General features: G+C 49.0%; 2 protein-coding genes across 5 annotated transcripts in view; one reads left to right on the forward strand and one right to left on the reverse strand.

Moving 5' to 3' along the window:
* Positions 1–2,887, reverse strand: part of CDC45 (cell division cycle 45) — a 37,276-nt gene extending 34,389 nt beyond the window's left edge. The window contains exons 1-4 of the mRNA XM_001488568.6: positions 2,748–2,887; positions 2,563–2,622; positions 1,636–1,728; positions 395–532 (exon numbers count right to left, since the gene is read on the reverse strand). Coding sequence (XP_001488618.1) covers positions 395–532; positions 1,636–1,728; positions 2,563–2,622; positions 2,748–2,798 — 342 coding nt within the window. The 5' untranslated portion in view covers positions 2,799–2,887. The remainder of the gene's footprint in view (positions 1–394; positions 533–1,635; positions 1,729–2,562; positions 2,623–2,747) is intronic.
* Positions 2,888–3,011: 124 nt separating this feature from the next.
* On the forward strand, positions 3,012–27,554 carry UFD1 (ubiquitin recognition factor in ER associated degradation 1). Of its 4 annotated transcripts, none has more exons than XM_070275947.1 (13): positions 3,012–3,325; positions 3,450–3,625; positions 6,603–6,735; positions 7,306–7,338; positions 10,302–10,423; positions 13,322–13,452; positions 15,768–15,840; positions 20,264–20,332; positions 21,210–21,275; positions 21,539–21,586; positions 22,219–22,307; positions 23,243–23,324; positions 26,559–27,554. In XM_070275947.1, exons 2-13 carry the CDS (start codon positions 3,623–3,625, stop codon positions 26,631–26,633), a joined length of 924 nt encoding a protein of 307 aa, XP_070132048.1. In that variant the 5' UTR covers positions 3,012–3,325; positions 3,450–3,622; the 3' UTR covers positions 26,634–27,554. The 4 variants fall into 4 exon arrangements, with proteins under 4 accessions (XP_070132048.1, XP_070132050.1, XP_070132049.1 ...); XM_070275949.1 differs by having other exon boundaries at positions 3,058–3,325; positions 6,603–6,709; XM_070275948.1 differs by having other exon boundaries at positions 3,169–3,625; positions 6,603–6,709.
* Positions 27,555–27,975: the final 421 nt, after the last annotated feature.

Here is a 27,975-nt window from a genome sequence, read left to right on the forward strand (position 1 = left end):
TCTCGGGCTCACAGCGGCCTCTCCCACTGCTGTCTTGCTGGTCCTTACACCACCCTCAGATGGGCAGGGCAGGTCCCAGCCCATTTACAGGGCAAATGCCTCTGAGATTCCCTGATATTCAACGAGACTGGGCAGCCCTGAGCTCCAAGGGCAGACTCAGGGCAAGGTTCTGGTCCCACCACCTCCCAGGTCAAGCAAATCCACAAATGCATTCTGAGCACCTCCGAGGGTAAGGTGCCGCGCTTCTCATCAAAGATGGACAAGTTCTTGTCCTCAGGCTGCTCCAACTCCTGTAGGGGAGGTGGATAGAGGCCACGTTGTCTGTGGCATAAAAAGGTACAATCAGGTTGATGGGACAACTCAGGCGAGGCATGGGCCCCAAAGGCCTCATTACCTGGGTATCATTGTATACATTCACGACATTGACTGGCCTGTGGGTGTCGCACACAAAAAATATGGCATCTTCATCGGGCTGAAGGATATCCAATAGGTCTACGTTAGCTCCACAGTTTATGAGGACAAAAGAACGAAACTGAAAAAAGAAGAGGACATTGTGAAGTAAGTGCACCGCGGAGGCCCCTTTACCTCAGCACACTAGGCCTGAGTCCTTCTGCTGACACACATCAAGCCCCTGACACTGGGCAAGGCTCTGAGGGCAAGGGCCTCCCAAGATGGCAATGGCTGGCCTGTGTTAAGAGCTTTAACGTACTCCATGTGCTATTTCATATTCATGATGACACCGTGAGATACCCCATGGCTGGCACCGTGGCTCTCTCCACTTCGCCAAGGAACGTGCAGAGGATCAGCATGCCCCAGTCTCATGCACAGGGGCAAGAAGCTGATGAGGAGCAGGTGGAAACTTCAAATGCATACCTGGGCCTCTCCAGATCTCAGTCACTCTACGGTGCTGTGCTGCTCCTCTATACTAACAGCATTGTACAGGTTTACACTTTTAGCAAACCTTGGGCAGCCCATACTTAATGGGCACCTAAATATTCAATTAAGTCTCTTATTATATCCTATCACTATAGAGAATCCTTTCCTTACAAATACCAACTGGCACAGGTCCCTCCCGTGATGACAGGAGCTCCAGGTGAGGATTTATCTTTGGCAGACAATCCTAGATGTGGCTAGACTCCAGGGAGCTGTGGGGACCGTGGGGTCTAAGATGTCCCACATCTCATTATAGGCCCCATGAAGACGTGGTAGGAGTCCTGGCCTCTACTATTTAAATTATGAAAAGAGAAGATATGTTCCTGGATTTCAAGTTGGAAATTAGAATACATTTTCTTGGGAAGAGAATGTAAAATAGTGGTCTAATCTAAAGTAATTTTAACTAGGCCATATCAAAAACTAACTGCTAAATTCCAGGCACCTTACAATGAAATGTCTGCACACAAATTCAAAGTTAGAGGCTATCCATATTCACTCTTTTTTTGTTGTTGCCCATATTGTCCCTACAACTTGAGGGTAAGTCATGTGGCCATATAGCTCATTTTTCTCTTTCGTACTGCCTAATATAGTTGATACTTACATACATATGCAACCTATTGTGGAAATAGAAAGAATGCTAAATGTTAAGAAATTGCAGTTGAGTAGAAAAAGTCTAATTATTCTAAAATGCATCTCTCATACCTGTTCTTTATGCTCAAGAAATGCAGTTTCAAGTTCTTGCCACCCAGAAACTGGAACCAGTGTATATTGCACGTGGTCACACTGGAACAGGGCCTGGAGAGAGATTATTTTCAAAGCCTATTATAATTAGGGGGTCTGCATTTCCCTTGAAATGCACTTAGAAAAAAATAAGATAGGCTGAGAGACAAACAACATGTGATAAAGTAAGGTTCGTGAAATGTTAAAGGAGAAACTAGGTGATGGGGATATGCGTGTTCACTGCACCAATCTGTCAACATTGCTGTATTTTTTAAAATTACCAAAGGAAAACACTGGGAGAAAAGCTGATCTTATTTCTAGGTCTTCTGAGAAATAGTTCATGACCCAAGGGCCTGCCGAAGTTCATGTAAACATGGCACCACATTCAAAACTCAACCAAGCAAGCCTCTTGCATAACAGACTAAGGAATCTTGTATTTCCAGTATTGCTTATGACACTACTATGCCCTCAGTTGTCACAGATTCCTCTGTCTCAGACCCCACATCTGAGAAGCCACTACAGGTGGGTCCATAGGCCTTTCGAATGCAGCCATTTTTTGCCTAGGTTACAGCAAAAATACTAACTAGTCTCCTTGCCTTTTGCCTAATCCTTCTCTAACCCACCCAATACTGTCCTGCTGGGGATGCGACCTCTCAGAGTCCCCCTTGCCAGCTTTCGGTTGCCATTGCTCCAGCCCCCACCCCTCCTGAGCTCTCACCCGGGTGGGGTTCCCTTACTCCGCTCCTCATCTCCCGCCCGGCGGCCTCCCCCACCGCGTTCCCTCTGGATTCTAAGCCCCCACTTCCTGCCCCCACTCTCTGCCCTCCCCGCGCCCCTACCAGCCGCCCAGGCCCAGCCTGCACCCTCCCCTCTCACCCTGGCCCCACCCTCCCAGTCCGCAGGGCTCACCTGAAGGATCTTGCAAGCACACAGGGCGTCCACGTCCGAAGCCACGAAGAGAAGAACCCTCTGTCGGGGGAAGAGTCGGGGAGCTGAGCGCTGCGACCTGAACCCATCTCCTCCCGCTCTCCCATGGCCGCTCCCCCTCATCTCTTTCCCCCAAAAAGCCCTCGGGGTCCAAGAAAGGGGGTCACCTGGCTCTGGACCACCTCGTAGAACTCCTTGCGGAAATCGGACACGAACATGGCCACGGCGGCCGGACACCAAGAGCTCGCGCTGAGACACCAAGAGCTCCGGCCGCGGTCAAGACTCCCGCCAAATCAGGGCTCTTCCGATTGGCCCAGGGGCCAACCCATAGCTACTTAGTTCCCGGCCCGTCCTCTTTTCTGATTGGTCCATATTTAAGGCGGGCAACAGGCAAGACGCAAACGCAGTTGCCCACTTCAACTCTGATTCCCGTTTACCCAGAAACCCGACTCTCGGTGGACATCTTTACTTTGGGAAGAGCAGCCCATTACCTCCCACTGGGAGCTCCAGGAAAAATTTATTTATTCCCATCGTAAATTAAATTTACTTATGCATCGAACGAGAGCATCAGTTTACGATTTCAATGGGCTCTCGGTCTAGTTTGAAGGCGGATGTGTAGCTTACTTCCGCCCGAGTCCTCGATGGCTACGGCAAAGGCCGGAAGGTCTACATGCATTCTGGGTAGTGTAGTCAGTAAGGAGAATGGGCCCAACTAAACTCGTCTAGAGGGGAGTACTATCAAAATGTAATTTAAAATAATTATAAACATTACTCTAGAGTGGGTCACACGATAGGAGACGGTATTTCAGTGCTTATTCCGTGGAAATTTTAGACCCTAGCGCCTTTGCCTCGCTTTTTCTCTTTTGCAGCCGACTCCTGCCCTCGGCGCCTCCCCCCGGGTCTCAGGCCCAGCACTTCCGGTGAGCCTCCTGGGCGTCGGAGCCGAGGAGGCGGCGGCGGAGGCTGTGGGGAGAGCGGTCGGTGGGCTCCCATCGGAGCTTTCCCTGGGCGAAGCGGCGTCTGCGAGGCAGAGGTGTCCATCATGGTGAGCGCGGCTGGGCAGGGGCGGGGAGCTGGGGCTGCGACCGGGAGCTGGGGCTGAGGGCTGAGGGCCGACGCTGGGCCCGGCGGGGCGAACGTGACGGCCACGGAGATGCCGAGTCACCTCGGCTGGAGCCCGGCCCGGGCGCCCCCGGCCGGAGCCGGACCCCTGACCACCAACGGCCTCGGCTCGTCTCCGCTTGTCCGGGGCATGGTTCGCATTTCCTCTCAGTTGGACTTGAACTCCTTGAGGGGAAAAAGGAGCCTTCTAGTTGCAAGTGCTAGACACGTGGCAGGTTTCCATAAACATCAAATTAATTGGAAGGTTGTTGGGGGCGAGGAGCAGAATCAGGGGTCCCAGGGAGAATGCGGGGGGCCACCCCGCTGGAAGGGAACGGCAGCTCCCCGAGCCCAGTGCCTCGGGTGTGCTGAGGCCTTCGGCTCTCTGAGCGGTTGGGTAAGGATAACAGTGGGAGTTCCTAGTCGCCGGCGCGTTTTCCATTGCGCAGCTTTTCTTTAACGCCTGCAGTTCCTCATTGCGACGCATCCCGTTTAGTCCCTACAGTGCCCTTGGAGGCACGGGTGGTTGTTATTTTAACCATGAGAAAACGGAGGTTTAAAGAGGTAGATAGTCTACTCGGGGTCAGAAAAGTGAGGAGTGGAAATCTGAAGCCAAGTCTGTCTGTCTGCAAAGCTGTCTCTTTAGCATTGTACAGCGTGGCCTCAGTGTGGCCTGTTTTTTTCAGTGAAAACAAGGAACGACTATTAGATTTTATCCCAAGCATGTCAGTATTGAATCATATTTCTCTTCTCAACTCTGTCCACTTAGCAGACATTGAATACCTGCTAGGTCTAGGCAATGTGCTAGGCGTTGGGTTCATAAAGGAAAGTAGGACTTGGGGTAGGGAGCAGGAGGGCAGGGCATAAGGTCAGGATCATGGGTAGATGGAAGGCAGATGGAAGGCAGATTGTTAGGGATGTTGAATACGTTGTGCACTGTTCCTCTGTGATGTTGTGAAGAGAAGTGGCTTAGACGGGGAGGTGGTGAGAGGGCTCCCCGGGGTGCCCACGCCTCTCTCTTCTTTCATCTGGAAATCCTGTTTCATTTGTTAGGCTTCTGGCCAAGCTTTGTTCAACAGAGCTGCTGTTGAAAAAGAGAGATAAAGGTTTGAAAACTACTGTGCTCGAGCTCCAGGGAGTGAAGAGCCATTTGAGATTTTAAGCAGGAGCATGCTATATTTGCTTTTTAGAAAGGGAGCTCATTCAGCTTACTAATTTTGGAATTGCTAGTAAACTACCTATCAGTAGATGGCTTGCCCTCTACTTAATTTATATTTGAAACCAAGTCAAGAAATATTTGTCTATTGTGAGAGTTTATTTTAACTTATGGTAAAAAACACGTAACAGAAAGTTACCATCTTAACCGTTTTTAAGTGTACAGTTCAGTAGTGTTAACCATTCCCGCTGTTGTGTAATGACTCTCCAGAACTTTTTCATCTTGCAAACCTGACACTCTAGCCATTTAACAACAGTTCACTACTTCCCCTCCCCCAGCCCCTGGCAACTGCATTCTACTTTCTGTTTCTCTGAATTTGATGACTCTAGGGATCTCATATAAGTGGAATCATACAGCATTTGTCTTTTTGTGACTAGCTTATTTCGCTTACCATAATGTCCTCAAGGTTCATCCTCTGTGTAGCATGTGACAGAATTTCCTTCGTTTTTAAGGCTGATTGATATTCCATTGTATGGATATACCACGGTTTGTTTATCTGTTCATCCATCGGTGGACACTTGGGTTGTTTCCACCTCTTTGCTATTGTAAATAGTGCTGCTGTGAATATGGGTGTACAGATATCTCTTCAGGACTCTGTTTTCAGTTTTTTTGGATATTGTGTAATTGTGTATTCTTTTTTTAAAACATCCTGGTAATTGCAATAATTTGAGAAGACCCTAGATTGCCATGGAATGTGTTGGCTAAGCCTCAGAGTAATCCACAGTTTAAGATCTGGGATCTTAGCTTTGTGATGGCACCATGTCTTGGCTTTACTTATGAATGGGAGGAAGTACTATGGCATAGCATGTGAGAGCACATTGGAGGGGCACCATCCCAGACCTTGGGCAGAGCAGGAAGTTTCCTGGAGCAAGGAAAGGATGGTCGTGGAAGCCAGGGGAAGGCAGGGGTGCAAACGCTGGGCACCTGCTCTTCCTGCTGCCTGGAATGCCATTCCCTGCTTTCTGCTGGCTCCCTTTCCTGGCATTCAGGTCTTTGCAGAGTGCCTTCTTGACCAGCCGTTTAAAGCAGCATTCCCAGGAACTCTCTGTCTCTTACTCTCTTGTCCTCAGAGCATTCATCACTGCCAGACACGCAGGCGTTTTCTTTGCCTGTTTCTTATTTTGAATGTTGGCTCCACCAGGGCAGAGATTGTACCTGTTTTGTTGGTAAGCAGACATAACTAGAGTGATGTTTCCCTGGTGCTTAGATCAAGCCTGGCAGATAGTGGGCACTCAGCAAATAGATGTTTTTTAAATTAATGAGAAGAGAAAAAGTGTCCAGGCCGAGGAACTAGCCTTGCAGGGACGTGGCATGTGTAGGAGATTGTGGGGCCATCAGAAACCAGTCCTTGAGGTGTGTGCAAGGTCTGCCTGGATCCTGAGGTGTTTGCAGGCTGAAAGAGATTAAGGATGGCTGGCCGTGGCCAGTTTTATATTTTAGTAAGTTCATACCATCTGAAAACAGTGGAGACTAAATCGGTGGGACGAGACTGGGCATGGCAGAATGGGTGGAAACAGAGATTTGAGATTCACTGTGCTACCGGGAAGTGTTCAGGCAGACTGCTCTGATCCATCAGGATTTCGAGGCCATTTGCTCTTCGACAGCATTTAGCGCAGTATTAACTACCCTGACCTGTTTGGGCTTTTGACGAGAAGAAATGTACCTTTGTTCTGTTCTAACTCCAGCATTTCTTTCCTCCTCCTAGTTTTCTTTCAACATGTTTGACCACCCGATTCCCCGGGTCTTCCAGAACCGCTTCTCCACACAGTACCGCTGCTTCTCCGTGTCCATGCTCGCGGGGCCGAATGACAGGTCAGATGTGGAGAAAGGAGGGAAGAGTATGTGCTTGTTTTTATTTTGAATAGTAACCTTTCATGCCCTCAGCCTGCAGTGCTTGTAGTCCTCACCAGTCCTTATTTTGCATGTGTAACCAAAGCTAGTTACAGTGAAAATGTTGCTTGCCGCAGACTTGCTGGTGGGGGGGGTGGGAGGGGAATCCTAATTATGATTAGATTTATGGCCCTGTGGCCAAGTGGTTGAGTTTGCACCTTCCACTTCAGTGGCCCAGGGTTCGTGGGTTCGGATCCTGGGTGCAAACCTACACACTGCTCATCAAGCCGTGCTGTGGTGGTGTCCCACATAGAAGAACTAGAATGACCTACAGCTAGGATATACAACTATGTACTGGGGCTTTGGGGAGGAAAAAAAAATTTATGGCTAGTAGCCATTAGGTTCCCCTAATGTAAATTCCAGCAAGTAAATTCTTTATGAAAGATCATTATAAAATTCTGGCTACTCTACAAGGATTGTTGAATATGTTTTTAGATATAACAGAAACTGCATTTTGGCTTTTATTCTGTCCTTTTAATTTTCATTTTCTTAATATTTCTTATATGTTCTTTCTACAGTAATTATGCCTCCTTCAGCCTTAGATCAACTCAGTAAGTATTTTCCATGTGACTTGAGAACTGGGGTGATGTAAATATGGATGCTAGGAACTCAGCACACCCTCCTCAGTATGTCCAGACACAGGCAACCTTTGTCATGTCTGGTCAGGGGTTGACCCTGGTGCATGCATGCTGGGCTGGGAGAGCTGGGGCCGCAGATGCCCAGTGAGGTGGTGGCCAGCTGTGCAGGCTAGGGGCCAGTGAGTACTCAGCTCCAGGACCCTCCTCTGCAGGGGGTACCACTCCCCTGACACACACATACATACACCCTATCTTGGGTCCCATCAGGAGTAAAGGAGGGTGTGAGCATCAGTGCTTTCTTTCCACAGTTCCGGGCCAGCTGATGCAATAGGCTGGGCTTACTAGGTTTTCTCCTGAAGGCCGGTGGTCAGCTCCCAAGAGAATGCTTCGAGGCAGGGGTCTCATCTCCTCCCCCAACATCTTTCCTCAGCTCTGGCCTGAATTTCTAACCCCCTCTTTCCTACTGCATGTGTAGCTTGTCTCTTCCGCCCCAAAAGCTGCTCCTCTCACTGGGGCCTGCCTCTTTCTAGGAGCAAGAAAAGTCCCCCAGTTGTGAGAGAGGCCATGCTTTCCCTCCCTTCCCCCAACCTCTCATCCCCTGAGAGCAACTTGAAGACCTCGTGGTCCCGGCCTGACTCCACCTGGACTCAGAAAACCTGATCACAGGCGCAGTCATTGCCTTTTGAGATTTAGTGATGTTTCTGGTGTGAATTCCTCCCATCCAAGACAGGAGACGTGGAGGCCTGCTGGCGGGTCCACTCCTGGTGTTGGGTGCACATGGCTGCAAGGTGGGGAAAGGGCACTGGTTCTGGTGTCGCTCCAGCTCAGGCTTTGCACCTTACCCGGCCTGACTCTAGAGTAGTCACTTGGCCCCCCTGAACCCCAGTGTCCTCATCTTTAAATGAGGATACACATAGCCTGTGTGGCTAGAGTACTTCCCCCTGGATGGTGCCCTCTGATGTGTGTATGAACAGCCCAAGCCCACGTGACACCAATCAGAAGGCAGGAGGTGGCCTTTGGCTAGCAGAGCTTAACTGATGCCAGCAGCAGCAGCAGCAGCAAAGCAGGCCTTTAATTCTGGCCTCAGTCAGAGGGTGGATAGAGCCATGGGGTTCACAGCCCTCAGGCAGGCCCTTGTCATCACAGAGGAGGGAATAAGACCCCCAGAGAGCCTGCTTTTCTGGTTGAGCTGACATAGGAGCTAAGCACCAGGTGTGACCCTTGGCATAGGTGTCTGAGAAGGGACTCAGGATTGGGACAGTGGGGCTTAGATCAGTGTTGTTCAGATCTTTTAAGTCATGGAAGAAACTTTGTCCAAATGAAATAGGGAGTCCTAATTTATTAAAAGGGTCGCTGCTCAGATTAGAGGAGATGAGGCCTCCAGGCGGAGGGCTCGGGAACCCCAAGACACGTTTCTAAATCACAAAATGCAGTTTGAAAACCACTGAGGAACACAAGGGTCTTTTCCAATGGCAGGAATCTTGGACCCTTGGCTGGAGCCTGATCCCAGTTCACCCTGACTGACTATGGTTCAGCTCCATGGCTCTAGAGCTGGGAGGCACCCTGTTGACAGAGGGCCTGGCCTCTGGGCCCTTGGCCACTGTACTGCCAACATCCAAGTCACCTTTGGTGATGGGGGGAACACTCCTGCCCACTGCTGCCTCCACAGTGAGGCACCACTTCCAGTGGCTCTTGCCTCTCAGTGACTTCCTGCCCAAGCTCATTAAGTCGATCTGCTTCACCAGAAGTTTTAGGGAGATCCCGAACAGAGTCTGCCATACCTCCTGCTGCTGAATGGCACTTCTGTTCCCGTGTTTGCCTAAACCAACAGGCTAAAGTGGGCCTCACGGGTTAAGGTGCAGACCTGGGCCAGCCATCTGGGTCGAATCCTGGTGTTGCCACTCCTGGGCTATGTGATCCTGGGCATGTTGCCGCACCTGCATGTCTGAGTTCCTTGTAGATAAAAGGGATAATGACAGTACATACATCACAGTTTTGCGAAGACTGAGCAAGGGCCTGGCGCATGACAAACACTGTCACTATGTCAGTCCATCCCGGACTCTTCCCCCTGGTCCCTGATTCTCCTGAGTTCTGCTTCAGTTCGCCAGCCCCTCCTTTCTGTGCCCCCTGCACTCCTGAGTCAGCATATCAGCTGTCCTGTTTGCCTGCCTCTGGCCATCCATGTGGCCTCACCTTAGGGACCACTAGAGTGAGGGGATGTACCATGTCATGACCTGCCGAGAGCCCACACTGCTGACCAGTTCCATCCTGTGTGGTGTCCTGCCCGATCTCCCTCCCCTCCCACCCATTGCCACACCCTGTCCCCATGCCCCCATCTCACCTAATTGCCAGTCATTCCCCAGTTGGCTGGGTTCCTCTTCCCTCCATGCGTTTGCTCAGGCTGCTTCCTCTGCCTGGAGTTCTCTGCCTGGCATGCTGCCTGTGACTCGTGACTCGCCTGGAGGAAGCCCTACAGGAGCCCTCCTGCTGCCCCTCCCTTCCCTCAACGCCACAGCATCGGAGTGTACTTGTTTTCTTTCTTGCCTTTCTAACTGGAAACTTTGGAAGGCAGGGATTTTGTCCAGAACATGGGTGGCACTCAAATTATTTGCAAATAAATGAGTGAACATGCCACTTTTTAAAATTGGGATTTCAGAAAATCACAAGTATGAGCTGGTGCTGTGTTTCTGACTCATTGACCATTCCCGAGCTACTCCAGGCCAAGTGCTATGCTCTTGCAGGGAGTGTGGGGTCTGGTGGGTGGGCAGACACCCAGGGACTAAGTGCCACATGGGTCTGGGAGCCTGCTCTGGGGGTTGAGGCTGCATGGAGCCGCAGTGGACCCCTGAGGAGGCTGTTTTCCAGGGGAGGGCTTTGAAGGAGCAGTTTCTCTCCCTGGCAGAAGCCGTGCCTCATAGCCTCTCTCTCCTTTTTAGGCCGACTCAACATTACCTACCCGATGCTGTTCAAGCTGACCAACAAGAACTCGGACCGCATGACGCACTGTGGCGTGCTGGAGTTCGTGGCCGACGAAGGCATCTGCTACCTCCCACATTGGGTGAGTGGGGCCGCCCCGTCTCTGGAGAGAGGGGCCTCGTAGGCAGGGACGCCCCAAGCATGTGCACAAGTCCTGCCTCTGAAACAGTGGCAGGGCTAGAGGGAGGGGATTCGGGGCAGTGCGCCACGTGCCGGGGCGACCTTTTCTTCCACAGTCGCTCAACTGGTAGGCTAGAAACCACAGCCAGCTGTTAAACTGTGATCTCCTAAGTCAGGCTTTTTTACAAATAATGAAGCAGGAGTATTTTTGAAATGGTCTAAGTGTAGAATTTTAGATTTTTATACATTTTCTCCTCATTTTTAGTAGTTTCTCTTCCAGTTCTGTCACGACATGTGTGTGTTTAGACACTTGCCTGTAACTGAGTTTTCCCAAAGCTGTGGAAATGAAGCCTCTCTTTTGCACTCAGGCTTTCTCTGGAGGCTGAGTCCTTCCTGAGTGTGAGGCCTGGCCACCTCTCCCCACAGGAGCCCTGACGCCCTCACACCTGTGTCTGGCCTCTCCAGTGCTATTTCTCAGTCTTGTCCTGTGGGGAGGTCTTACTTGTGCCTCCAAGCCCAGATCTGATTCATTTCCCTGCTCACTTGCCCTCCCCAGCACTTGCCACGCAGGGCCTCACTGTCATGTGTGGTCTGCATGTGCCCCTCACAGGCGTGAGGCCTGTCCTGCTCATCTGGGAGAGCGCTGTGATTGGCTGAAGTGTAGGGCAGTGACAACTTCCTGGGGCCACTCTGGATCTGCAGAGGCCCCTCTGTGGCCCGTCTGTAGAGGTGAAAGAGGAGCTGGTGATACTGGGATACACATGACCTCAAAGGTTCTCTCTCCAACACGCAGACTTGGAGTTTGGGTGGTCCTTTGTCCAGGCTCTCAGACCACTTTGGACCCCAAAATTCGCTGAATCCCTTTTGCCAGGAAACATCACATCCCCTGGGAAGCCTCTTTCGGTAGCATGGAGCTGCCTGCCCGCCTCTTCCTGGGCTGGTCTTGCAGCTCTTGGCAGGAGTAGGTGGTTGCCTGGAGTCTCCCAGCAGCTGCAGCAGAGCTAGTCTAAGGGCCTCCTGGCTCCCAGCAGGAGTACGAGCCAGTGCTTTCTGTTGGCTGATTGGCAGGCTCCATCCCACCCGGCGCCCTGGCTTCTTCAGGACTAGTGAGCCTGAAACAGGCGCTGGCCTTGGTTCCAGCACCTGGGCTCTCATTTGCTGACCTAGACCAAGATCCCTGCCCAGGGCCACTGCGAGTGCGTGGCTATGTACTGCCAGATGCCTGTCGTCCTGTGTGCACTCCGTGGTCCTCGCTGCCCTCCGGGGCTTAAGTATAACACGGCCTGGGCCGGGTCTGGAGCACGCCTCCTCGCTGCCCTTGGGCTCTTACCCCTTTCTCTCCCCAAGTCCTGTCTGAACCTGCTCTTCAACCATGGGCAGGTGACCTGAGCTGCTGCCTTTCCTCCTTGAGCTGCCTGTGGCTCTGTCCTTCCTTCTGCCGTTAGTTATCCTCCTTGCCGTCACTGACAGATTTCCCAACAAGTCCTTAACGGACTGTGAACTTGACCTGCAGCAGGCTGACTTCCACCCCTTAGAGTGCTTCCTATGAAAGCTTCACTCTCCAAGGTCACCAAACCTCTCAGTTGTCAAATTCATTGCCTCTCCATCCTACTCGGCCTGCCTGCGGCATTTGGTGGAGCATCCACTCCTCCATTTCTGTCATTCCCTGCCTGGTAAGCACCCTTCGATGCGAGTGAGCTGGGGCCTCTGCAGGCTTGTCCACGGGGCCCTGTTCACCCTTCAGCTTCGCTCATGGCTCTGCCTGCCCTGGCCTTGGCCTCCCTCACCCCTGCACCTTGTCCCTCAGCTGTTCAAGGCACATCCTAACCACCAGTTTTGAGCCCCTGTGGGTAGCGGCTCTGTGGGAACAGTGAAGCGTTCCTTTCACCTTTCTGGTCTGGCGTTCTTGAAAGGATGTGATGCCTGGGATTGGCTCCAGGGCAGCCCACTGTGGGATGGGGCCGGGGAGTAGGGCAATGATAGGTGAAGCGAAGTCAGCCGTAACCCAATTACTGTTGAAGCTGGGGGTGGGTTTGTAGAGGCCCACTCATGCAGTTCTCTCTACTTTTGTATGTTTGAAATTCCCTTTAAGAAGGTTTAAAATAAGAAAAGCAAAAAACATTCCAGGACATGCAGAGTTTCTCATTTCTGGCCCAACCTCCTTGCCTCGGACTCCTGAGTCTTGGCCTGGCTGCAGGGTCCCAGCTCCCGGCACACCAGATACTCCTGGGCCTTAGTTCACATTTTTCCGTCTCATTGCTCAGTGGGCATCTGCCTCGCAGGGTGGTTTAATCGACGTGGAGGGGTGTCTGTGTGGGTTTTATATAACCTCCTGTAGCAGACATCTCTGGGGCCTTGTTACCACCCTGCGGCCTCAGCTGTGGGACCCTTCCATGCGAGGTCAGTCCGCCTGGTACTGTCATCATCCTCCCTCAGGTGCAGCCCTGTTTGCCCCACGGCCTTATAAGTTGGGCATGAGACAGCTTGAAAGTTGGGGTGGTGAGCTTCCCTGGGGAAACACTGAGCCCTGAGGATGTCTGGAGCTGGTGGGCCATGCTGCACCCCCCCAACCCTTCCAGCAGAGATGCCACATGCCAGCTACCACAGCCTCGGTAGCACCCCTTATTGGCCTCCTTCTTTCCACATCTTTGTCTCATTTGCTTGCTTGCTTTTTCTTCCTTCCTGACATCAAACTACAATTCGATGACCTGTCCCCAAGTCCTTGTCTCAAGCTGCTCTTCTGGGGACCCAAGCAAGAGGCCATCTGAATGTCAGACTTTGGCCTGCCTGGTGTACGGATCAGTGGCGCTCATGCTGGCCACTTGGTTTCCAGGAGTCTCATGTAGCCTTCTTCTTTTAGATGATGCAGAATTTGCTCTTGGAAGAAGGGGGCCTGGTTCAGGTGGAGAGTGTCAACCTTCAAGTGGCCACATACTCCAAATTCCAGCCTCAGAGCCCTGACTTCCTGGACATCACCAACCCCAAAGCAGTGTATCCTTTTGAAATAAGAAGGGCTCTTCAGACGAGGGAGAGGGCTGCTGACATTCGGTGAGCAGCGAGTGCTTGGTTGAGCACATGCTTACTTTGGGGACCACACTTTTGTTCGTGATTGAAGTTGTGATTTTGAGACTAAGGGCATTCAGCCAGCATGTCCGCCATGCCTCCTGGACCTGGGCCTGGACAAGCGTGCTGCATGCTGGGTGCTCTGAATACTCTGCGCACACTCCTGGAGGGCAAAGTAGAACCCTTTCTTCAGGTGGACTGTGACACCTGGCACAAAGCCCAGTGTGTTCTGGTGGAAGAGGGGCCAGCTGGTCTGCCTCTCAGCCCCAAACCCCTCGTGGGCCCCTGGTGCCCCAGCTCAGCCATGAATTCACTGCTCAAACTCACCTTTTACCCAGGTTTAGGGCTTTTCACTCAAAACCAGTAGGGATCATTCATTTAGTACATTTTCTGTCTCTCAGAAAGAGGAAAGCAAAGGTTTGAGGTTCTAGTGATTTTTTTTTTTTGTATGTTCTGTGAACTTAAGCCAGATGCATGTGTTTACAATTTAAGGGGTGACCAGTATGGGCGAGGGGCGTCCTTCGTGTGGACTTTGGTTGAGATCTCTAGCGTGGAGATCCCAGTTTGGCTTGTTGAGATCATGTGATAGAACGAGCACTCCACTCCCTATTTGTCTTTAAAAAAGCATGATTGAAAAAGACGGTTGAACAACACAGACAGGTAGACAGTTAAAAAAAAAGCTGCCTCTACCCTTCCCACCTGCTCACTTTTCCCAGGCCAGAGCCTGGGAGCAAGCTGCTGCTGGTCATGTCCTGGACGCAGGTGAGCTGTGTTAAGTCCTCTGACCCTGTCTGTGTATGGGCGTGTCCAGTCCCTTGTGGACACAGCAGTCGGTGGACACTTCCTGCAGGCAGGACTGTTCTGTGGCAAGGTCTGGCTGGAGCACTGCCTTTGAGGTGCTTTTCTGGCTGTGAGTGGCCAGGAGTAGGGCCTGGCTCTGTGACCAGAACCCCTTGCATTTGACTTTGGTCAAGTAAAGTTGCGATGCAGACTTTACCAGATTTCCCTCAGAGGCTGTTTCTGTCAGCATAGTTAACTTGTGAACGCGTGGAGAGAGGGCGTCACCTTCATCAGCTGAGAGGCAGCCGGGTGCTCCCTGATCTGGCTGACAGTCTGGGTAAAGGCAGTCTTAGTGGAGAGCAGAGGAGGTAGGGGGCATGCAGAGATGCGGTGCAGGAGCCAGCTCCGCCCTCAGGCCAAGTGGGCTGGGTCTGACAGCTCAGGGGTCACCGGGGGAAGTCAAGGACAGGGCAGCCCTGCAGTGTGGCGTTTCATGGGAGGGAGTGAAGATGGTGTGCCACACAAGATCCTTTGCACAAAGCTGTTATCATCCTGGAAGGCTGTTTGACCAAGAGAAGGGAACACAGACAGCCTGGCTGTTTCTCCCTCAGTCAGACTCTGAGATCTTCACGCAGTTGTGCCACGTCACAGTGGCAGATTCTGGAGCCACGTTTTATGTTCAACCTTTACATTGAAAACAGTTCAGTAAATTGATTGGGATGACATGGTTAAAAATATTTTGTGTGATTAAGCATTATTCCCTTATCTGGGCATTTGGGTTATTCAGTTTTTAAGAATTTATTATTATTTACTATTATAAAAAGGGCTTACAGGTTACTTTTTCCTTTTTAATTTTTATTTTGGAACATACTTCTGAAGTTGGGTTACTGCCCAAAAGACAGAAACAGCAAAAGTGTAAATGAAAACATCTTTGATGTAGAGGAACTTTTGATGGGACCTATCTGATTCATTCAATCTTTTTTTCTTTTGTGCTCCCATGGGATTTTTTTAAATCAACTCATTGATGGATAATTAACATACAATAAAATGCACACATTGGTGAGTTTGACAAACGTGTACACCAGTGTAACCAGACTTTTCCATCTCCCAAAACGTTCTCTGCCCGTCCTTGCCTGACCCCTGGCCCCAGCAACCTCTCAGCTGCTTCCTGCCCACAGAGAGCTGTCTTTCTTAGGGTTCCATGTGAAGGGCATCTTACCACTCTGGCTGATTCTTTCCCTCAGCAGAGTGAGACTCATCCATGTTATTGTGCATTAGAAGCCAATTCCTTATTGCTGATTGGTATCCTGCTGTATCAAACCTGTGGATTTTAATACCAGCCTGGTACACTTCTGTCCAGTACACTCAGTCTGTGACAGTGACCACCTACACCCCTCACAGAAAGTTGGTTCAGATTCAAGCTATCTATCTTGCCATGTTGCCTTGACAACGTGTGTCTGCAGATTAGAAAACGCATTGAGAAACTTTGCCTGTCTGACCACCGGGGATGTGATTGCCATTAACTACAATGAGAAGGTGGGTGTCTCAGCCACGGGGCCAGTAGGGACTGGAGCCCAGCTTGGTGTAGGTTGCACCTAATCACAACCACTTGCAGTGCCATTCTGATGTCTGAATGGAGTTCTTTTTAAGGAAGGTATGCCTGGCTTTTATTAACTAATTGCTGCATACTGTTCCCTTTTCTAATCTTTATGGGTCCATATTTGGAGCCCTGTACTAATCATTCAACAACTCTGTGTCGAGAAATCATTGATTGCATTTAGAAGTGAATGAGCTTAACGTCGTTGTACTTACTCATTGTACCTCTGTGTACCATGGTGGCAAGACTGCCCATCTCCTCAGTTAGAAAGGTCTCCATTCTACCTGTAATCTGAGCTAAGCCCTTTGCTGGGCTGCGGGAACACAGAAGTGAGCTGGCCTGGGTCCCTGTCATGTGATTCCTTCCCTTGGAAGTAGACAGGCCCTCTTGGAGCTGGCCCTGCAGTGCACTCCAAGTGCCGTGGGACAGGTGGGAAGCAAGCCTGGGTGCACTGGGGACAGTGCTGCCTGAAGTCATCTTTCCTTGTGAGGGCGCACATCCCCTTCCCCTGTTGTCTTTGGTTTTGGTTTTCCCTTAGCAGCTCCTCTGCTCTTGACCCTTCTTGATACAAAGCTTTCGGGTCTGAACACCTCTTATTGTTGATCCCAGATTCTGTGGTGTCTGGATCTAGACAACTGAGCTGTAAAGTGAAATACCGTACAGTGTCCTCAATTTTCTCATTCATTTCATGCATAATAGACAGATGAGTTCCCACAAAATTCAAGATGCCATCCACTTCCCCGTTATCCATGGCAACATGTCTGAGGGAAGAAGTAACAGTTGGCAAACGTGCTGATAGCCCATCCCTCCTCAGGGATGGAGCACAACAATGTGGTTGCCACCCATCCACTGTGACCATGGATGATTGACCCTCATGGAGCTGCTGCCAGGGCAGACCCCCTGGTACTCAGGAGTGACCACAGCCCCAGCCTGGCTTTCCCAGAGGCCAGCTCTTGACTCCTTCACACACTCTCTTGTCCCCTCTGGGACTGGGGCACTCACAGCTGTGAACAGGAGCCTGAGGTCCAGCCAGTCCCCGCCTTCAGGATCAGGAAGCCAGTTGTTCCCTCAGTGTCATTACAGGGATCCAGTGTGTTCTCTGAAGTTTCCCTCTATCTGAGGTATCTGATACTGAGAACACTTTTTTTTCAGTTTTGGGGGTTTTGAATCACACTTTTTTTTAAGGTATGATTTTTGGTGAGGAAGATTGGCCCTGAGCTAACATCTGGTGCATCTTCCTCTTCTTGTTTTCTCCCCAAATCCCCAGTACATATTTGTATATCCTAGTTGTAAGTCATTCTAGTCTTCTACATGGGATGCCACCACAGCATGGCTTGATGAACAGCGTGTAGGTCTGTACCCAGGATCCGAAGCCAAGCGCACAAACTGAATCACTATACCACCAGGCCGGCCCCCATGAGTCACACTTTCTATGTGTTCATAAGCTAACAAATAATTTTGTGGGGCCGGCCCCATGACTGAGTGGTTAAGTTCACGCACTCTGCTTTGGCAGCCCAGGGTTTCGCTGGTTCAGATGCTGGGCATGGACATGGCACCGCTCATCAGGCCATGTTGAGGCGGCATCCCACATGCCAGAACTAGAAGGACCCACAACTAAAATGTACAAGTATGTACTGGGGGGATTCTGGGAGAAAAAGCAGGAAAAAGAAAAAAAGATTGGCAACAGTTGTTAGCTCAGGTGCCAATCTTAAAAAAAAAAAGGAAAGAAAGAAAGAAAGAATCTTGTTGCCTTTAGCTTTGTGGGGGAACATTTTAGGTATTACCTACCTAAACTGAACACTTCAAGCTTTTATAATTACAGGAAGGCTTAATGTTATTGTTTTTAATATCAAGATAGTAACACTAAATATGACTCAAATTGATGATAAAGATAATGAAGGAGGGTGAGTTACACAGCATAGACATAGGATTGACATGTATTTTTGGATGTCCACTTTTGGAAGTACAGGAGATGAGATACTCCAAAGGGCCCTTCTGATAAAACTCAATTAAATCAGTATAAAACCCAGATTACTAATACATTGTTGGGCTCGCAAGAAATATAGAAGTTTTCAAGAATCTCTCAACAGGGTTGACCTGAGGGCAAATGGCCTTGTCAGTGCTGTGTTGGGAGGTCTGAATCGCAGATTTCCACATTAAAGTGGAACTCTTAAAGGGGCCAAAATAGCCCCGTGGGTGGATGTTGTCCTCATCCCAGGAGAGGGAACTCAAATTCTCTCTGGGAAAAGCACCCCCAGTTTAGTTAAGCCCTCGGGATTGCTATAGATTGAACAAGCAAACAGGAGCTCATAATAAAACCACCAGCCAGCCAAAGCAGAGACGACAAAAGCAGATTTAGACCCGCTAGGGAATCAGTGTTGGAATTTTCAGGAGCAAATATAATATAATTAGGTATAAATTGTTCAAAGAAATTAAAAAGCAGAATCATGAAATTTAGCAAGCAACAAAAGACTCAAAAAAACCAGGAAGATTTGAAAAACAATCAAAGTGTTAAACAACAGCTTACAAAGAATTAATGAAATGAAAGTTAAATCTGGAGAAATGCCTTAGAATTCTGCACAGAGAAGCAAGGCAAGGGAGCATATGAGAGAGTGAGGTCCTGGAGATCCTGAGACACACAGGCATGCTCAGAAACATTCCAGCAGGAGAGAACGGAGGAGTGGAGTGGCAAGATGGTGAAGAGATAACAAGTGAGATTGCTTTAGAATTCACCATCAGCCCAGTTACAGAAAGTACAATGTATATCAAAGAGTATAAGTTGCAGATAGCAAATACCAGACTCGGAGGGGGGAGTGGAGGGAAAACACGCTACTTGCAAAGGAGCGCCTCAGAGCTGTTATGGCCCAAGCAGCGAGAAAGTAACTGTCAGCAAGCCTTTAGGGAATGAGGGCAAAATCAAAATATTTTCAGATAAACAAAATCTGAGAGAGTTTATTTACCAGTGGAGCTTCAAAAGTATTATCCTAGAAGGAAAGTCTAGGGTTCCAGAAGGAATGGTAAACAGATAAACTGGCAAATATGAAGCAAGTCATGGTAAACATTACCACATAAAGCAGTAATAATATTTAATGTATAAGGCTTAAAAGATGACCTCGAAAATACTAGAAAAGAGTAAGTCTAGAGAGTTGCTCAGAATTCAAGTGTTCTCTATTTACAATTCAATAAAGTTAATAAAAATAACTGAAAACTACATACATGAGGAATGTTGAAAAGTAGTTTAAAATTATTCTTTTAGATACAGCATGACAATACATAAAACTAAAAAATGTCACAAAAGTGTTTGTCCTTACTACATGCAACATACTATAGTATTTCTATCGTACTATCTTCCAGAATTTTTCTCTCCTAGTTCTGGTTGCAGCACACTTGGTTTAATGACCTGCTAATTACCGTGATCTGCAGTTTGAAAACACTACTGCAGAGAAACATGAATATGTCCTCCTAGAGACACGTAGATATCCGAATGTTCATAGCGCGTTGTTAGTGATTGCAAAACAGATGCAAACAGCCCAGATGTTGAGTGGAGAAATTGTGATACATCCACACAGTGACATACATATTCATTTCTACTTATCTTCTATTAAATAAAGAGGAAAGTTAAAAAAATAGATGAGTACGTTGAGCCTTCTCACTTTACTTTGGTGACCCTCCCCCTTGTGTTTAGGGGTCTTTTTATTGGTGAGACTTTCCGGATTGTTCATTATAAAAGCAAGACATACTCTAGGTAAAAAGAAAGGACCTTAAATGATGCAGGAAAAAGTAGATTCTGCCACTTTTCGTTCCTGTCCTTCTGGGCTTTTTTATGTACTTTTTTATATACATGAGATCAGACTAGACACACGCAACAGAACTGGTTTTTTAACTTCTTTTCCTGTTGGCTGCGTAGTATTCCACTGGTGACTATAATTTATGTATATATGAATAAATATCATTCATTTACTCTGTTGATAGGCAATTTGGGTATACACTATTATTAGCAATGTCAGAGTGAGCATTCTTAGAATTTTCTCGTTGGGTATTTAGCTAATTATTTACTTAGAATAAATTCCTAGAAATAAACTTTCTGGGTTAAAGGTTGTGAGTGTCTTTTGCAGTTTGTTGTGTAACTCCCTTATCTGATTTGAACCACTTACGGGGAACAGCCTCTGCTGAGTGATGGGCATCAAGGCAGCCCACCCCGACAGCCCCATTGTCTGAGCAAGAGATGTGGCTGGGGGAGGGTGTCCTGGAGGTGAATGATGTGTCTGTAGGAGCCAGGTAGGGAGCTGCAGTAATGTGAACAGTGACAGCCCCCAGTGCTGCCACAAAATCATCTGACTGATTTCTGTGTTCTTCTCACAGATCTATGAACTTCGGGTAATGGAGACTAAGCCTGACAAGGCCGTGTCCATCATCGAGTGTGACATGAATGTGAGTGGCTTTGCTGCTTACAGTGTGCTTGGGCCGGAGCAAGATGGGTAGTTCGTGGCCCCTGTAGGCCACTGCCCCAGGAGAGTCTCACTCAGCCCCTGGGACTATTTGGCTGAAAGAGGAGGAAGATGCTGCTAGAACATTGTGAGGGGGCTGCTGACCTTGTGATTCATCTCAGGGCCAGTGGAGGTGGCAGATCAGCCGCCAGTTCTGAGATGGCTAAATCCACCAGCATCTCAGACCTGCTGAGGAGTGAATGTTCTTAGAAGCTAAGGAACACTTCTCAGCTTCTGGGTAGGAAAGAACTATTGGTACACACATGAGCATGGTGGATCTCCAGGGAATCGTGCTGAGCAGAAAGGGCCAGTCCCAAAAGGTTACACACTGTCTGCTTCCGTTTATATAATATTCTTGAAATGATAAAACTTTAGAAATGGACAACAACTAGTGGTTGCTAGGAGTGAGGGATGGTGGAGAGGGCCGGGAGGGAGGTAGGTGTCATTATAAAAGGACAACACAGGGGGCCCCTATGATGGAGGAGCTGTTCAGTATCTGGACTGTGGGAGTGGATACGCCAACCTAACTGGTGATAAAATTGGGAGAACTTAACACAGACACACAGAAGTAAGTATGTGTAAAACTGGGGAAATCTGGGTAAGGGCTGGATTGTGTGGATGTCGATATTCTGCAGGTGACATGCTGTACTGTAATTTCGTAAAATATGGCCATTGGGGAAGTGGGCAAAGTGTATGAGGCATCTTTCTGTATCATGTCTTACACTGCATGTGAACCTACAGTTGTCTCAGTTAAAAGCAGAAAGCTAAGGGAGCCTAAATGTGGCCATGTCTCAAATTTTACTTTCATCTTGGGAATACAGGTGGACTTTGATGCTCCCCTGGGCTACAAAGAGCCTGAAAGACAAGTCCAGCACGAGGAGTCAACCGTAAGTCATTTCCCCAGCGTCTCTCCCCAGTCATGGCATGCTTTGCCCTCTGGAACAGTGCATCCTGGGAGTGTCTCACAGCTGGCCCATGTTTGGCCTCTGCTGGTGCCAACACAGCCACGTTCCCTGCTTCTTGTCCAGCCCTGCTCCCAGGGGACACCCAGCTGTTGGGGTGCAGGGACAGCAGTAGCAATGAGAGGCCCCAGGGAAAAGCTGGGGTGTCCCTGCTGAGAAGCTCATCTGTTTTTCTGTCCCCCTGTCAGGAAGGTGAAGCTGACCATAGCGGCTATGCTGGAGAGCTGGGCTTCCGTGTGAGTACCAGGCCACACATTTAACTTTCTGTGCTCCCGCCATGCCATCTGCTCCTTCCAGCATTCTCTATAACACTCCGGGGACCTCGGCAGGGATTGGTCCTCTGGTGTTCGTGCACATGTGTATCTGGCTCTGTCTCAGTTGCCAAACCCTTGAACATCCACTTTCTCCTGCAATCCTCCCAACAACTCTGTAAGGCAGCCCCAACTTTTTCTTCTTCTTTTAAAAAATTTCTAGTCCACCAAAAAGTTAAATAGTATGAGAGACACAACATATACTTTTTGCTTGGATTCACCACATGTGACCACATTTGCTTTATCTCTCTCTAAGAGCACGTTCTCTTTTTATTTGTACTGTTTGAAAGTAAGCTGTGACATGACCCTCCCGCCCCTGGGGGGCGACTGTCTTTGGGCCCGGAGGCTCCCGTCAGCTCACAGCAGTCTCCTGAGGGGTTGGGCAGAGAGCTGTCGGCTGCCCGCGCTTGGCAGCTGCGATTGAGAGCTTCAGTCCTGAGGAGATCTGGGTGGTGTCCCCGCGCACATCCCTGCAGCAGTCTGAGCAAAGGGCAACTTTGTGTTTGCTCTTATTCTTGGGGCTCAGTGCACGCACCCTCTCCTGCTTGTCTCCCTAGGCCTTCTCTGGCTCCGGGAATAGACTGGATGGGAAGAAGAAAGGTGTGGAGCCCAGCCCTTCCCCAATCAAACCTGGAGACATTAAAAGGTGGGTCTGTCTTTGCTCTGCTCCTGCCCGATGCTTTGTCATCATGCAAGGAGGGTCTACACCAGACCCCTGGGATGGGACAGCCTCACTCCAGCTCTGGAGACAAAGCCTGGATCAGGGAGTCTGGCAGGTGGATGAATGTCCCCCATCTGCTCTCCTTGGTGGGCTGGAGCACGTCGTGGGTCTCTGTTTCCCAGGGGAAGTATATTGATGCCTTTCCCTGTCATCCACCAAGCCTCTCCTCAGGTAATGTTGGCCGTGCAGCCTCCCTCTGTGCCTTTAGTTCAGCCTCCACTACCCGCAAGCGGCACCTGATCAGATCTCTCACTTATTTAAAACCTTTCTGATCCTGGTTAGTAATCTGCCTATTTTCCTGTTTTGTGACTTCAAATAATTGATCAGGTCACATTATCTCAACTTCCTTCAAAGAGGCAGGAGCTGCCTCACTTAGATATGTTTCTGTTGTTTGGTCCAGGGACGCTCAGAGCAGATTCCCTGCTCTGGTGGCCGTCACGGTGGTGGCAAAATGAGATATATCACCTGTCTGCTGCGTGTGTTAGAGCAGAAGGAGAATGTGGGAAATGGGGTTTTTACCTAGACTCTTCAGGAGTGAAATGAGTTTAGTGTGAGTGGAGCTCTTCCAGGGTGATCCATGAGGCTGGAGGACGGAGACGGTGAGGGCCTCCCAAGCCTCCAGGTGACCCCTCACCACAGACAAGGCCTCAAGTCTGCTGACCCCAGCCCTATCCCTCCTGCAGGGGTGCTGGGGCGCACCAGAAGGCTGGCCCAAGGCCAGGGCAAGGTACAGCCACATACCGCAGAATGACAGTCACCAAGAGGACACTTGTCTCTTCTGCTTTGCTTCCTCTTGATTGTTAAAGATGAATTTTAGTCCCTTTTTCCTGGAACTAACATTTCTCTTCCTCTCTTTACAGAGGAATTCCCAATTATGAATTTAAACTTGGTAAGATCACTTTCATCAGAAATTCACGTCCACTGGTCAAAAAGGTTGAGGAAGTGAGTATATTTCGTGGGTAATGAGAAGTATTATTTGCTAGTGATGACTAGGGGAGTTCTTTCCATTCTGAATATGGGTGTTTCTGGCGTCACCTGGCAACAGTGATCAGCAAGATACTAGCTCACAGAGCCCTTGCCAGGTGCCAGACCCCATGCTGAGTGCTTTATACTTAACTCTTTAATCCCTGGGACAGTGCCGTGAGGCCGCTGCTGTGGTTGCATTGTTACAGATGTGAACATAAAGGTGCGTGAAGGTTGGGGCACCCAGGGCCGGGGGCAGAGCTCCTGACCACAGCATGGTCACCTCCGTGCTACCACACTCCAGAAAAGGCCTCTACTGAGACCTGAGGAGAGCAGCCTCCCTGAGCCTGGGAGTTCTCCTGTGACTGGAAGGGAAGGCTGCAGCTGGGGGCCGGAGGTGTTGGCAAAGGGGAGGTTCCACCTAGTGGGCACTTCTTCCAGGTGCTGGAAACTTGCTCAGAAACTCAGCACCCCCTACTGCAGATGGCCCACCTCACTCAGTAGCTGTGGCTGTGTGTGCTGTGTATTTCTAGAACACTAGCACTTTAGACCCAACACTTTCCTGGTTCCTTTTCTCAAAAGCTTGATCTCTTGCGGATTTAGGGGGAGGGCAGAGGGCAGGCGTGCTGTGAACCCGTTCAGGATGGGCTGCTAGATGGGACCAGTCACTGGCCAGTTCCTGGCTGTGGCGCTGTCACCAGCCCCTCTTGACCACTGAACCCTCTCTACCTTTGGGCTGGTTGGGGACAGAGACCATTGTGCTGCACACCCCAGCCCCCATCACAGCCCCTCCTGGCCTTAATGTTCCTCAGGTTGACACAGTGTTGGGAGCTTTCCAGGCTCAGAGGAGTAAATGTGGTACCTGATCACACTTTACCCTCCGAGTCCTCCTTGAGGCCCCATCCAGGCCTTTGCCATCTGCAGGCTGGGGCTCACTGAGTTGGGCCTAAAGGCCTCAGTAGGAGTCATCCTCAAAGCTGACTTGTGAACCGACTGTGGGAGATGTATGAAAGGGAGGGGGAGGCTGGCAGGCACAACTGGAGCTGTTTTATCGATAAATAAATATTTAAGAAGAAATGTATGAAGATGAGATTAAAGGCACATACTTAGCTCTACTCCATCCTGAAACCACACTAAAGCTACGGTACAAGGTAATGAAGAAGATGATAAAGACAATGAGGAGAAGAGGCAACTGCAGCAGAACTTTGGAGGCCCCAGAGCAGAAGGACAAGTGGTCGCTGACTTAATAGACCGCGGAAAGCTGCATCCTGAGCGGGCCGTGGGGAAAGCCGAGAGGCAGCTTGGTTAAGTGGTTGAGCTCTCAAAGGGCTCCTCTGGAAATGGGGGCTGAAGACAGAGTGTGTGTCACAAAGCAGTGAGAACCGCAGCCCCCCCTCCCCTCACCCCACTCCAGGGGAAGGCTGGAGGCTCGTCTTCTGGAAAAGGCATCACAAAAGGTTCCTAGGCTGGGGCCACTGGCACAGTGGATAGCAGCATCGAAGTAAGAGAGGGAAGGAGTGATAATTTGCATCCTGAATGTTGCCACCCTTGGTGTCTTTCCCTGCTTGGCTCCCAGGCGCTGGCAGCCAGGCTGGCTTGTTGCAGCTGGAGGAGCTTTCTCTGGACAGTCTGGCGAGCCCCAGGGAAGGTTCCAGCCGGCTCACCCCAGGGTGAAGACCGCAGTCAGAAAGTTTCCACTGCCAATGTCCAAATCCTGAGAGTTCTGAAAAGAGATTAGAGAAACCAAAGGGACAGAAACCATCAGGGAAATAATTGCTCTGAACTGAAGGGCACGAGTTTGCAGATTGGAAGGGCCCACTGAGTGTCCAGCACAGTGAAAGAAACATCTGTAAGCCACTGAGAGAAGCCTCAGAGAAACCAAAACGCTGACACCTTGATCTTGGAGTTCTAGCCTCCAGAATTGGGAGGAGGAAAGTCTGTTGTTAAAGCTGCGGCAGTCTGGGACTTACTTGTTAGGGTGGCCCGAGCGAACTAACACCAACTGAGCTATCAATGAAACGGGCGAGAGTAGAGAAAAGGTATTTTCAGTCACATAAGAGCTCACCAAAAGATACTCCCCATGCACCCTTTCTCAGGAAGCTCCTGGAGGATGTACCTTATTCCATCGCTACTGAAATGATGGAATAAGGTAGAAGTAAGAAAGCCTTGGATCCAGGAAACAAGGGGTTCCCACAGCAATGTGCAGCCCTGGGAGGCTGGCCAGTCCAGGCAGGGCAGCCTGAAGGCCCCAGAAGAGTGCCTTCCTCAAGCAGATGAGATCAGCACACCTGGTGTGATTGAAGGTATGCGGAAGAGAAGCCAGACACAAAATGAAGGCTCTGCAGGAAAGGAAGACTGACTGGCTCAGCTGTGACTCACATTTACATGGTTGCCATCCTGTAAACCCTGTGCAGGCCCTGCTGGGGGTACACCAGCTATATTAGGTGGGGGGCTGGGTGCAGGGATGTGTGTTGGGGAGCTCAGAATCTTCCTTTCCATAGACAACACCTCCAACTGACTAGCAATACAAGCACATGAAAAGATACCTACTATTTTTGAGGGTTCAGAAAAAACAAGCCCGCTTTCTGCTGGTGGGAGAATAGCTTGGTGGAATATTTCTGAGGGCTGGTTAGTCATTATATATTAAAAGCCTTAAAAATATGTGCATCCTTTTACCAAGGAATTCAAATAGGAAAAATCAGAGCCGTGTACAAAGACATTAAGCTGCCAACACACCCATTTAAATTACTGCTAACCTGGAAGAAACGCCCAGTGGGGGAAGAACTGTTTCTCCCATGCGATGGAATTCTCTGTAGCCTTTAGAGTGTACCAGATAAATTCATGGACCTGAGACTCGGGAATTAAGTACTAAAATAGTTTATAGAAGCATATATAGAAAAGTGACCGGAAATGTATTTTTTGGGTGGTGATTTTTCTTTCTGGGGTATATTTTATATTTTTTACTTTGAAAATGTGATGGTTCTGTCAAAGGCTATACATTCAATCTGAGAATAAAGGCTGTGGAGGACACTAGTTGTGATTATGTGGTTTTGTTGTGAATTCAATAGATTATGATTTGTATTTATATTTCAAAGACATTCTGAATAATGTAGAAGTCAGGAAAATGGGTGGATGGTCATGAGCCAACAGAATAAATCATTTTTTATAAACTTCCAAGGAGTTTCTGAAACAGTATTTTATCTTCACACCTAGGATGAAGCTGGAGGCAGATTCGTCGCTTTCTCTGGAGAAGGACAGTCGTTGCGTAAAAAGGGAAGAAAGCCCTAAGTTGGGACTCTTGACTGATTGGAAAATAAAATGATAAATTGCAACATAATGGCTTTTAGTTACTGGCTCTGACGGGGCTGAGACTATCGCAGAGGATGCTCTCTCACTTTAGGTTGGTTTAGAGTTCCTGAGAATTAGCGAGTTTGACCTGGATGTGGAACGGCAGGACTTCTCGGTTGTGTGCTTGATTTGGAGGAAGAAAAAGCTGTCTTTGAGGTTCCTTCTTCGCCATTTCTTTCAGCCCTGGGTGCGCTCCTACTGCCTCAGCGGAAGCAGAGTTCCCTAATTCCTGATAAAAACCAGTAGAGGGGATTGAATTGCTGTAACTTGTGGTGTTCTCTTTCTTTTTTTATTTATCCTTTTTCCTTTCTTTTTCCAGGTCTATAACTTGGATGTTGCCTTTGGCCTAGAAAAAAGTGATTTAAATAGATACTTGTCTATAAAGAGTGGTTAGCCCATTACCCTGGCTGCAATTTAAGTATCTGAGGAAAGGTGTTTCTATTTTTATTTTACATATTGATTTTTTTCAAAAGAACCATTCATCAGGAGGAAATCCTGAAGCATTTCCACTTTTATTTTGATTTCGTTTGGAAATAACTGGCTCCTTAATCTGTTCTATGGTAAAATAACTTTGTGGTGAAGCACAAATGTAAATATTAGAATAAATAAAAGCTAAAGATACGTTCCTCTTTCTCCTTCCCTACCCCGTGCTCCGAGTTTTAATGTATTTAATTATCTTTAATATATTAAATTATCCAAGTTTTGGCTGGCCTGTCTTTACTTTTTATTAGTATTAATTTGGTCTCAGATCTTTTTATAATGTGAGATCTTTTGACTTGTTAATTCAGTTATTTTAATCTTTTGTTCCTTGAAAATAATTCTAAATCAAGAATTTCAAATAAAAACAGGCAATGACTAAGACCTGGATTGCCTCTAAATGTTTGACTAGGTATGTGGAGTGATAGTTGGGCCACTGAACAGGAATTGGAGGAAGGCCTGCTTGCATGTGCCCCTCATTCCATCCTGCATTAGAAAGGAGCCCCTCTGGGGGGCTTCTCCTGGAGAACAAGGCTATCTGACCTTGGGGGTGGGGATGGTCAGGCCCAGCAGGGTCTCCCCTTGTACCAGGTCTCCTGCCTGCAGGCAGAGGGGTCCATTTCTGGATAGGGCTCCTCTCAACACTCAGAAGATGAAAGGATTCCCCTTCATGGGACCCTAGAGTCCACTCATGTGTCCTCAGAGAATGAGCATCAAAGATCTTCATGATGACCAGGGCTGGGCCTTGTGGCCCAAGCCAACATCACTGGCAATGGATGTGATTTCGGAAGGCATGAAGCACTCC

Source organism: Equus caballus, chromosome 8 (assembly GCF_041296265.1).
Source record: "Equus caballus isolate H_3958 breed thoroughbred chromosome 8, TB-T2T, whole genome shotgun sequence".
NCBI classification, from domain to species: Eukaryota; Metazoa; Chordata; class Mammalia; order Perissodactyla; family Equidae; genus Equus; species Equus caballus.